At 38.4% G+C, this 12458-nt stretch overlaps 1 protein-coding gene across 4 annotated transcripts in view; it reads right to left on the bottom strand.

The window, feature by feature from the left end:
• Positions 1-12233, bottom strand: part of NFXL1 (nuclear transcription factor, X-box binding like 1) — an 80278-nt gene extending 68045 nt beyond the window's left edge. For 2 of the 4 annotated variants that reach the window (XR_748778.2, XM_010370800.2), the window contains exons 1-5: positions 12074-12167; positions 11493-11729; positions 8915-9088; positions 3652-3761; positions 1596-1726 (exon numbers count right to left, since the gene is read on the bottom strand). Coding sequence is in view for 3 of the 4 variants with exons in the window: in XM_010370800.2 (XP_010369102.1) it covers positions 1596-1726; positions 3652-3761; positions 8915-9088; positions 11493-11727 (650 nt within the window). In the remaining variant the exon portion in view is untranslated. Of the gene's footprint in view, positions 1-1595; positions 1727-3651; positions 3762-8914; positions 9089-11492; positions 11730-11825; positions 11845-12073 lie in introns of those variants that run through there. The other 2 variants (XM_030919623.1, XM_030919629.1) reach the window with 2 other exon arrangements.
• Between the last annotated feature and the right edge of the window lie 225 nt (positions 12234-12458).

Here is a 12458-nt window from a genome sequence, read left to right as displayed (position 1 = left end):
TGAAATGTTTGAAACAGTTTTCAAAAAGTGTGCATTCAATGAAAAGAAAAATAACATTTCTAAAAGCAAGGACAAAAGACATAACTCAGCTGAAAGAATAGCAAAAGCACTGAATTTAAAAGTAAGAAATCCTAGGTTTCTCCACTACTTAAGAGTGAGCAGCATGAAGTCATTTCCCTTCAATTAACTTCAATATCCCCATTGGTAACAGGAAAATAAAATCTCTCACAGATTGCTGAGAATTATTTTTACATACTCTTCTAAAAGTCACCAGCATGTCTAAATGTTTTTTAAAAACTACACCACTGGCCAGATGCGGTGACTCACGCCTGTAATCTCAACACTTTGAGGGGCCAAGGTGCGTAGATCACATGAGACCAGAAGTTCAAGACCAGCCTGGCCAACATGGTGAAACCCCCATCTCTACTAAAAATACAAAACTTAGCCGGACATGGTGGCGGGCACCTGTAATCCCACCTACTCTGGAGGCTGAGACAGGAGAATCGCTTGAACCATACAGGCAGTGGCTGCAGTGAGCCGAGATCACACCACTATACTCCAGCCTGGGCAACACAGCAAAACTGGCTCAAAAAAATAAAAATTTAAATTAAAAAAAAAAAAAAAAACTCAAAATTTTAAACATAAAATTAGTTACTAAAGTTACAAAGTGTGACCACACAGAGCCCCTGAAGCTTACGCTTCACTACTTTGATAGTCAATCTACCTCTCTGGACAGCCAACATGAATAAGTTTCTTGTTGTCTTTACTTAGCAGAGATATAAAATTCGACTCTCCAACTCTTTCTAGAAATACAACAAAAGTTCTCAAGACCAAATAATCATCAATAATAAGCAAAACTAATAAATGTAAAAAAAATGATATTGTATAATATACACCTGCAGTTTTGAGATTTGGGAGGATAAAACTGGAAATCTTATAATCAAAATACATTAAATGATAGTCTTGTACAATGTAATAATAATGCATCCTCATAGAATTCTGGACAAGAAGATCACAATTATGAATGATTCTCAGTCCTACAGAAAACTGAAAGTCCTTTCAAAGGATAATTAAGGAACTGTTTTGCAGAAGAAAAATTAAGTCTGGATGATTTATTAGTTATACAAATTCAAATTGAAAAAAACCAGCCTTTATTAAGGTTCCATATATTCACACACCAAATGACTAATTAAAGGCCCAACATGGATACTGAAACCACCAATAAAGTAATGTAGAATCTACAATTTTAATTTATCCTACAATTTAATAATCCAACTAGGCCAGGTGCAGTGGCATGCCAGCCTAACTGGCACTTTGGGATTTTTTGGGATGGGTCACCTGAGGTCAGGAGTTCAAGACCAGCCTGGCAGACATGGTAAAACCCCGTCTCTACTAAAAATACAAAAAATTAGCCAGGCGTAGTGATAGGTGACTATAATCCCAGCTACTCAGGAGGCTGAGACAGGAGAATCTCTTGAACCCAGGAGGTGGAGGTTGCAGTGAGCCAAGATCGCCACTGCACTCCAGCCTGTGTGACAAGACTAAAACTCCATCTGAAAATAATAATAATAATCCAACTAACTAGAAAAAGTTACCAAGGCCAGGGATAATCTCTCTTTCCAAAATCATCATCAGTCACAGAAGATACAAGAAACTCGCTGTCTTTAGCCCACTTCTGGATACAGGGCATGTGAAATATACAGAAACATCCCGAACAGCTCCAAACCTAAGACAAAGGTATCAGAAGTTAATATATGTTAATTTTTCTTTGTTAATTGTAAAATAATTTAAAATGAGTATCACACTAAACTATTTTCAAGAGCTATCTAAGGATTAAAGAAAAAAGGTCTTTCCTTCCAGTATAACAGAACTGTTTCATGGGAAATGCATTTAAAGTAGAATATGTTAAAGAAAATTATTGTTAATCACACAGATTCATTCAGCTAGAAATAATTACTGCTAACATTCTGGACAGTCTCCAAATTTATATATATATATATTTTTCATACTTTTAAAAAATAAGGTCATACTATAATAACTGAAATGTAATTTTATAGTCTTTTTTATAAGCATATTTATAGCTATACATTACATCATGTAGACTTAGGTACTTAAATTTCTTGTTGTTGGATGGTTATTTCCAAGTATAAATACTACTACGAAAGAATCCTTAAACATAAATATGCACAGATATATCTACATAGCCCTTTTGTTACATAAAACCTGTTAGTCTAACACCTAACTAATACTAAATTTTAAAAATTAAGTAATCAGAAACTAAGAATATACATAATTTAAAAGCTTAAGAAATAATACTAAATTCATTTTTAAAACCTGCCAAATACTTTGATAAAACTGATAAAAATCAGTTCCCCTTTTCTCATAACATTTTACAACTGTTTGAGAAAATCAGATATGTAGCATACTGCATGAGCTAACAACAGCATTAAACAGCCAACTTCTTAGTTTGGGTTACCCCCAAAGCAGCATCTGAGATAAGAACTTGGATGCAGGAGTAAGGGGACTAGACAGGAAAAAGAAATGCCAATGAATGGCATATTGTTGAGCTGATTACCACTAAGGGCCACAGAAGCTCAATCCTACAGGGGACCGTCTGCAGAACCATGTAAAACACGCCTTGGACTGCCCAGCCCCAACCACTAATGGTAAGGAGGTTGAGGCATTCACCTACCAAGTCCCTGTGGTGCAATGTTGCTGCAAGGGGCTTTAACTATCCAGTGCTTCTGCACTATAGCCATGAACTAGCTAAGTCAGTTTCCAAGAAGAAAATTCAGAGGTGGAAAAAACGCACACACACAGCAAGTGTTTAAAGTGGGTTTGTATCTGCATGCAGAGATTATGCATTCCCTGTAGCTGAAATCAAAGTAAACCAACTAGATGTGACTCTAGGCACAAAAGGAATCTATATCTGATATACTCTTCTATCCAACCAGAGCATGTTAAATTTCTGATTCACTCTACATGACCAAACTATTTCATCTGACTTGATTTGCTTTCTTTAGGCAATGCTGCTATGATAGCAGTGAATTAATCTAAGGTCTAAATGTTGAGTCTTTCATATTCAGTAATCACTTCTTAATTGCTTCATTAATGCCCTTTTAAATTTACATATAGATATTTTTATCACTAGGCCATAGCTCCTCCAAGGACATGAGTTTTGTCCGAATCTCTCTCCCCACTGACCCTCACCACTTCCCAAAATGCCTTTAACACAGGATACGCTAACTAATTAAGCCATAAGTGTTATTGCCAAGTTCTACTTTCTTGAAGATAGGGACTGTATCTTTTTCCAAACCCAATAAAAGTAGTAAAATATAGTACATTTTAACATTTCACTTTTGTGGGAATCTATAAAGTACAGATGCTAAAAATGTTCTATCAAATCAACATTTGCATTAAAACTGAAGACAACTAAGTTATTTCAATAGTGCTAAAAATACTGGATACTCATTTAGTGGTAATTTTTTTTAAATTACGTATTTTAAAATGAAGATCAATTCATATACAAAATTCTCAAATGAAGTATTTTTAAACAAAAGTAAACAAAAGAATAAATCATTAAGTATTGTAAGTCCAATTCCCAAGATATTTTGGGAAGATACATTAATATAAATAAGGAGAAAAACTTACTGCTTGGTTTCTCTTCACCGAAGCAATACAAATTAAGCATGTCATAGCCCCTGCTTGAAAAGCTTCATTTACATATTGTTTTGTTCGCTCTAATTCACGTGTATCTCCATCTGGAAATTTAAAGATTGAAAATCTCATCCTAAACAACATCTGAAAATAACACAAACTCACTAATAGCACCACATTACGTAAGAACTGTCTAGCAATATCAATTGCTCAAAATATAGCTGTAAAACAAGAAGTTTTTTTAAAAAAGTAACCAATGAGCTGTCAAGAGGTAACAAAGTCTGTGTATTAAATCTTGTGTACATGGTTCAAAACCAGCACCTCAGCTCTCTCTCTCTGTTATATTTACTTTTTTGGCTGTTACAATTCTCAACAAATTTGGTGGGGGCAGAGCCATAAGCAAGAGCTGGAAGATGTAAAGTCTTAAGGAAAAGCAAAGTGTGAAAGGAAAAGCCTAAACGAATTAGTAGAGTCACTTAGCATAAACATAAGCATAGATGTGAGTGCGTGGGTGTGTGTGTGTGTTTGTGTGTGTGTGTGCGCGCGTGAATTTAATAGGTGTATTCTTAATAAAAACTTGTTGATGAAAAGACCCTGAGGTTTTTACAGTACAATAACCACATCTCATGAAATATGTTCACTACTTCTGCTTAAGAAGGCAGAATAAGCTTTTCAGAAAAAACAGTACCAGACATTATTTTCTTTGAGTAATTACTGAGTGCTTATTTGCTAGACACTGTACTATTAGTACTTCAATAGGATTAAATGAGCTATTATCTTCATTTTACAAATGAGAAAACTGAGACACAAAAGAATTAACTTCAGTTTGCCTACAAAGTGAACCCTCTTAACCTCTATGCTATACTGCAGTGAGCAGTTACTGCAGGAAGGTCCAACAAATAACAAGTAACAGCAAAATGAAAAATAGAACAAGTCCCCTAAAGCACAAATGACAACAAAAGGGCAATAATCTGAGTCACTTTAGTATGAGAAAAATAAGCCTGCATGGCTTTAGAACAATAAAGATACGTTCAATAGAAGTTGACTGAGTCTTCAAAAAAAAGTAGATTAAAGCATAAACTAACATAAGTACAGAACTTATCATGATAATAACGTGGTTCAAGCCAAAATTTAAGTTGCCAAAAAGAAAAATGACATAAACAGGACATATGACTAATTCTTTACTTTCTAAAATCATCTGAGTAAACACAGCACTTACAAAAGCTTGCCCTACCATAAAATAAATGTGATTTAGGACATTAAACAAAATAAACGCAAACGTACTCTCAAAACTATAAATTATTATAAAATTATTACAGACAATTGCTTTATTTTAAACAAACATTGTAGTTTTTTAAAAAATCCTTAAGAGCAGAATAATAATATGGGGTGTCTATTTTGCTTTTCAACTAAGCTGGCATTAACAGATACAAAACATTTTAAATTTCATCTAATTTAACAGCTAATTCAAAAAACAGTATTTAAGAAGAAGACAGAACAGATTTTCACAAAATAAAAACTAACCTTATATTTTAAAAATTTATGTAAGATTTCTCTGAAATATTTACAGTTTGGCTGCATCAATAAAATGTACTGCCCAGCACTTCACAGTGGATAGCATGGCATTTGAAGTCATGCATTTTAAAAAGATCACTCTGGCAACTAAAGAAAAATGAGTATGTGGAGGCCAAGACTGAAAGCTGAAGTACCAGTTAAGAGGTAGTTACAGCAGATAAAGCAAAAAATGACCTTGAGCAAGTTACCTAATGTGTCTCAGTTTTCTCATCTGTAAAATTAGTAGTAACAGTTATCTACCTCACAATTATTATATGGATTTAATCCACATGTTAAGCAGCTGTAAAGGCTTAAACTAGGCAGTGACAGTACACAGGCAGAGTAACAGTAGATTTAAGAAATTTAGGAAGTAAAACTTAGGAGGACTTGGTGACAATGAGATTGTATCAGTTTTAAAAGCTGATGTTCATGTCAACATTCAGAAGGAAGAGTGCTGTGTCTGCTGAGCTGTCTGACATGGGTAGAGGGAGAATTGCAGTAAACAACATGCATATGCCATCTCTGCTCCCAGATGTCTGGCTTGGGAGGGTGACTGAGAAAACTGTAGTGCTATTAAGATAAAGAACACAAAAGAATAAATAAGTTCTCTTTCAACAGCAGTTTGATGTGTCCATGCACCAGCAAGATAGAGATACTCATCAGGAAGTTGGCCATGCAAGTCCGAAATTTGAGAGAAGAATCACAAAAATGCAAAGGCTGTGCTCAAATAAAAATGAACTCCTTTGGTAAAGTCCTGGTCTTCAATTCAATAATGTTAAGGTGGGAATCATCGCATTACTCTGGTATGTATGTTCTTAAATCAAGTGATCAGATTTTCTTACATTGGTAGAGGCAAAGGAATGGGAATCAAATACTAATGGATTTTATACAAAACACAGCATAAAAAAATTACCATAACACTGTAAGACTAAAAGCAGATTAAAAATTAATAAAACTTACAAATGACAAATGTTTTCTACATACCAGACTGAAAGACATTATTGCATTTTCTGTTGTAAAATAAAATCTGACTCTATCTAGAATGGTTCAAGCGAAGTCCTCTCAAAGCAGAAAACTTCTTAAGATTATTTTCTATAAAGTCCTTTAGAAATAAGAAACCCTCTAATCTTAGAGTTACTTTTTATCAGTTCTCACCTTGCCAAACTAGACTTCTCAGCCAAACTTCCTAATCTTAATTCCCTAGCAATTATGGGAAATTCCTTAGAAACCTACTTGATGATGTGCAACTATCTTCATGATCCTATCAGTATACTCAGGCAACTACCTAATCGCCAAGGTTAGGGGTTGGGAAGGAAAGGGTGAAATACATAAATCCTTCTGTCTGAAGACTTGAATAACTCTCAGCCAGGCACAGTGGCTCATGCCTGCCACTTTGGGAAGCTGAGGTGGGAGAATTCCCTGTAGCCAGGAATTCAAGACCAGTCCTGGCAACACAGGAAAACCCTGTCTCTACAAAAATATTCTAAAAAAATTAGCCAGGCATGGTGGTGTGCGCTTGCAGTACCAGCTACTTGGGAGGCTAAAGCAGGAGGGTCACTTGAGCTCGGTAGTTCAAGATTGTAGGGGGCTATGATCACACCACTGCACTCCAGCCTGGGCAACAGAAGAAGACTGTCTCCAAAAAAAAAAAAAAGACTAACTCTCATGCTCTTTATTTGCCTTTACGCGAACTCATGCTCAAACTCTGCTATGCTTCTGATTCTGTTGTACCAACAGTCCTGAATCCTGGCATCACTGGCCTTATACTTCTCATGAAAGCACAATATAATAACTAAGGAATACATTAGTATAGAGTAGAAGAGAGCTTAGGATGTGGGGCCTTATGATCAAGGGAAGACATGACTGAAAAAAGAAACAAAATTTTTAAAAGAAAGCAGCAGCTATGATAGAAAATCTCTAATAATCAAGCCACAAAATACATTAAACATTCCAGCAAACAGATATACAGCACAGACTACACAACAGGCACTACCGTAAGCACTACGGTACTTACACATAGTGATTCATTTCATCCTAACAACTCTAAGGTATTTAGTGTCACTATACCCATTTTACAAAAGAAGAAACTGAGCCCCTAAGATGCTAAGCAATATGTCAGACATCCTACAGCCAAGTAGCAAAGCCAAGAATCAAACCATGGCAATCTGGCTCAAATATCAATGTTCTTAACTGCTGTACAACGCTGCTTTTTCCCCACAAACAGGTACAAAAGTAACCGTCTAATCTCCTCAGAATTTTTCTGCTTTTACAGAGAAGATGCAATCAGCCCAGTAATGGCTCTAAAGCTAAGTAAACTAGGTTTAAACCCAGCTCTGCCAATTACTAATTGTGTAACTCTAGGAAAGTCACCTCTTCTCTGTAGAATTGTTTCCCAAAATATTTCTAAGGTTTTTCCTGGTTTTAACAGTATACTGAAGTAAGAAAAAGAACCAAGCAAGGGTATAAATATATATTACTAATAAAAGATATATAAACAATATGACATTTCTACAAATATATTAATAAATGTTGACATTACGTGCAAAATACTTTTTTTTTTTTTTTTAATTGAGACAGTCTTGTTCTGTCTCCCAGGCTGGAGTGCAGTGGCGCGATCTTGGCTCACTGTAACCTTCACCTCCCAGGTTCAAGCAATTCTCCTGCCTCAGCCTCCTGAGTAGCTGGAATTACAGGCATGCGCTACCATGCCCAGCTAATTTTTTTGTATTTTTAGTAGAGACGGGGTTTCACCATGTTGGCCAGGCAGGTCTCAAACTCCTGACCTCAAGTGATGCCCCCGCCTTGGCTTCCCAAAGTGCTGGGGTTATAGGCATGAGCCACTGTGCCTGGCCTACATGCAAGAATATTTCCAATAATAATTTTAAAGTATAAAAGGCAGAAAGTTTGACAATATCTACATTTAAAATAATCTATTTTTACACTTAATACTAAAGTGGTACACAGCAACATCACTTTGGCCCGTTCGCACATAAACATATGTGGCTTTAAGAGCAACCAGATATAAACCACAGATAACACGAATGTACACGTCAAACCTGAGGGAATTTAGGTTTTTTTTTTTTTTAAAGTATGGCTAGGTGCAGCACATGCCTGTAGTCTCAGCTACTCAGGAAGCTGAGGCAGGAGGATCACTTGAGCCCAGGAGTTCGAGGCTGCAGTGAACTATGATTGTACCACTGCACTCCAGCCTGGGCAACAGGATAAGACCCCAACTCTAAAAATAAATACATCAGATGTTGTAAATAAGATATAAAATAAGGAAGTAAAGAATTAAAAAGACTTCAAGACACATTTAACATGATGAAAAAAATGAATAGATTGAGGGGGTACACAAAGTCCTCTAGTTAAATTAAATCATCAAAACCAGAAAAAACTTGCCCCAGTTTGTTGCTCCGGAGCTTTAGCAGCCCTATCCAAGCTTTCTACTGAAACGCCAAATAAATACACACAAAGGCCTCCCAAGGCTATACAAGAGCCACTGCCATTCTACTTGCTTTATAGAAAAATTAGTGTCACACAATATATAACTCAAATACCAAAGTGTACAAAAATTCAACTCTAGAACACACAGTGCTCATCTTAAGACATAACATCTATTCCATATAGAACAAAGGCATTACCAAAAAAATGTCAGGAATATAGTTTCACTGATGTCAAAGGTCAAAATTTAGATGATCAGTACCTGTCTGAGTAGTGTATGTTATAAACGTATTTGCAACTATCTTTCCTTGTTTTCCTTCAAAATCTTCATCTCCTTCTTCTTCAGATGAAGAGCTAAAGTGTTCTTCAACAAGTTTTCTGGCTGCAGCTTGGTTAGCTTTCTTGATTTCTTCAAATTTTTTCTGAGACATTAGCTCTGTTTAAAAGAAAAAAGTTTCATTTCTGCAAAACAATCTCTCAAAAAGAAAAGCATAATGTGCTATCATTTTACAACATGCATTTCAAAGTCACCTTTGGAGCATTCTATCTTCCTGTAATCCATGAGAAAAGTATTTTCAAATTCCTTGACACACAACTAAAGAGAATACCACAACAAAAACTTTCACTTTTGTAAATATCCTGCTAAAATGCAGCAAATTTGTATGAAAACGGTGATTAACAAATCAAGAAAAAAATACGAAAATACGATAGAATTATCAAAATACTGGTGATCAACTTCAAAATAAGGACTAACAAAAATTAAGACGTTTTAAAGTACATTGTGCACAATAATTTTTAAGAAGTGAGGAAACATGTCCACAGTGAGCACATAAAGAATCAGGGAAGGTAGGTACTTCAATCTACCACCTTCTGAACAACAGGTAGGATAGGACAGGACAGTCCAGCCCAGTCCAGTCCAGCCCAGTCCAGCCCAGCCCCACCAAAGAGTTTGTATCAACAGTACTCACTATGCACCTACTATATTTATAATCGGCTTCTTAGGTCAAGAACTTTTTGCCTTTATTATTGACTTTTTGTGATCACAAAAAAATAAGCATTTTACATTAATCCACACAAAATATTAACATGGAAAACAGGTTTCTTCCAACTTCATTCCAAAAAGAATGTTAATTTTGGATTTGTTCTTCCACTATTTAGCACTATCTGTACTTCTCATTTTGTTACTTGATTAATCATGCAAAACAAAATCAGATTACTTCACTGCACATACTCCCAAAGAAGCTTCAAACTTCTTGAGAGCAAGGACCACGGGGATTTTCTTCAAGCACTGTTAATAAGCTCTTATGGACAGCAAACACAGTTTAAGAAAGGAGCCATAAACCTGCAGAATTGATCTGAGTTCATAAATTCCCATCTTGAGAGGATTTTAAATTTACTGATTGACTATTTTAAAATTCACATTGTACTTGAAACTTATGAGCCACTACCAAGAGAAGCTCTCTTATCTTAGGTGGTATATTCAGACTTGATTATGTTCCCTCATGAAACATTTTCCTTTTCTTATTGCAACCAGTTTGGTTAGGGGTTATTAACAAAACAAACAGAGTATTTCAAGTAAACCAGGATAAAAATGTATATCATGCTTCCCTAGCAATATTTGAGTACTGGGAAAAAAAAACTGGCTATGAGATATATAATTCAAAACTTGTCATAAAAGAGATGATAAATGTCATTAATCTATGGGAAATTAGCACTTAAAAGACATATGAAAAGAGGCTGAATTGGACAGAGATAATGAGAACATTCATAACCTGGTAAATGTATTCATCTAACATCATCTCAAGGTGAAGACAAGTTGACAAGGCAACCTTCTCACGTATTATTTCTTACAGCCAAATCTCAACTATCCAGGTAGAGAATGCTTGTTTTCATTCTACCCACAAGATCTAAGAAAGTTTACCAAACCTGTTCACACGTCTCCATATTGCATACCTTATCATCACCACCATTAACTGCATGCTAAGACGATACAACCTACGTTTAAAATTAGCCTAGGAGAAAAATCACTCAGATACTCAATTCTGCTACCCACCCAAAAAAAATGTATCCTGAAATGCATTCCAGACACAAAAATAAAATGATTTCAGGGATTATTTCCTCGGCCCCATGCACAACCGTAAGTGCTCCCTGGCTCCACGAAAACATGGTCTCAGATAAAAGATATTGATATATCGGAGGCAGCACCAGATATATCCACAGAAGGACATGGAATTTGTAAATAGGAACTACAGTCAAGGAAGGTATCAAAAGCTCAAGTGCTTACAAGGAATAGAAAAGTCAAGAAACAAAGGCAAAGGTAAAGATGACAAATGACACCTGGCTCCAGAAATGAGAGAGAATGTGAGATGGAGTGCCCAAGTCCAATCTAAATGGGATTTCTGTGACTCAGCTGAGCTGACTGTTGCCATGCACAAAGATACTAAAGCCACAAGGTTGTTAACCAGATTTTTAAAAACGACAAACAAAGGCTGACAACCAATCCACATATAAAACTCTGTGTTAACCAAACAACACTATAGACCAAATCAGAACACCCGGCCGCATTTTACAACTTATGGTCTGGAGATTCAAGCAGGCAAGAGTGGAGGGAAGGAACAAAGGTAATACCACCTAAAATTAAGATGAAAGAGGTGCGATGGAAATCTACCTAGAGTGCCGAAAAGAGCTGCCACCTGAAAGGTTGGAGAAGTGGGCCGGCTAACAAACTCCCGAAGGAGTGGAAAAGCAGTGAAAGAGAGAAGGCGAGGGCGGAGGCGGTCCTGACTAGCAACTGCCTTAGGAGGCATCCAGGTGAGCCCGCGGGCGGGAGCCATTCTCACCGCTGGCTGCGGGAGTCTGCAGGGCTTGGGATCCCGCTGGGCTGTGCCTGCTCCCTGAAGCCGCCGAGGTCGCGACTCCTCCCGGACTGGCGCCAAAAGGAACCGCGCCCACCGACCCCTTCTCTCGCCCTCCTCCGGCGCCGCGGAGATGGATTCCATTTCCTGAGGGGGCGGCAGTGGCCCGTCCCCGGGCTCGGCCTCGGCCACCGGCCACCTGGCGCCAGGAAGCTTCCATCCCTGCAGAAGAGAAAAAAAAAGAGTGGAAGGAGATGAGCGCGGCGAGGACCGCGGCGAAGGAGGAGAGAGTCGGTGCGGAAACCCCGTATGAGGGACCTAGTGAGGAAGGTTCCTGCAGGACGGGCACCGGGTTTCAGGAGGTCGCGGCCCTGCCTTTACCGGAGGGCAAGTCCCCGCCAAGCCCGGGCTTTGGAGACAGACCGAAGAGGCGAGGGAGGACTAGGCAGAGAAATAAACCGCGGAGCAAGGAGCACACAGTGCCCAAGACGGAAAGCCGGAGGAGAAGTGGAAAGCGCCTCCTCAGCCTCTGGGGGAGCGTGGTAGGGGAAGAGTCACAGACTGACCCTGCGGCTCCTGCCGGGAACCAACCGCAGCGGTAGACCCCACTGAAAGCTACGTCTCCTTACCGTCGGCGCTCGCCCCAACAGACTACAACTCCCAGAAGCCCCCTCCCGCGGTCCGGCGACTGCGTGGCAGCACGGGCCGCTTCCTTATCCGGAAAAGTGCGGGGGTTGGGCGGGAGGGGAACCCCAAGCGCCTGCGCTGGCCTGGACAGGTCTTTGAAAACTACAACTCCCGGCGTGCTCTGGGGCTAGGGAGGGGCCGAAGGTCATAGGGGCGGACGGTGGTGGAGGTGGGCGGGTCCGGAGGGTCTAGTGACTCCCAAATTTGCTTCTGCTTCTGCAGGACTGCCCTAAACCCAGCTGGGTATGAGGTTTTCATAGCTCT

This window comes from Rhinopithecus roxellana, chromosome 2 (assembly GCF_007565055.1).
Source record: "Rhinopithecus roxellana isolate Shanxi Qingling chromosome 2, ASM756505v1, whole genome shotgun sequence".
Classification (NCBI taxonomy): Eukaryota; Metazoa; Chordata; class Mammalia; order Primates; family Cercopithecidae; genus Rhinopithecus; species Rhinopithecus roxellana.
Note: the sequence above shows the minus strand (reverse complement) of the source record. Positions and strands in the feature narration are given on the sequence as shown.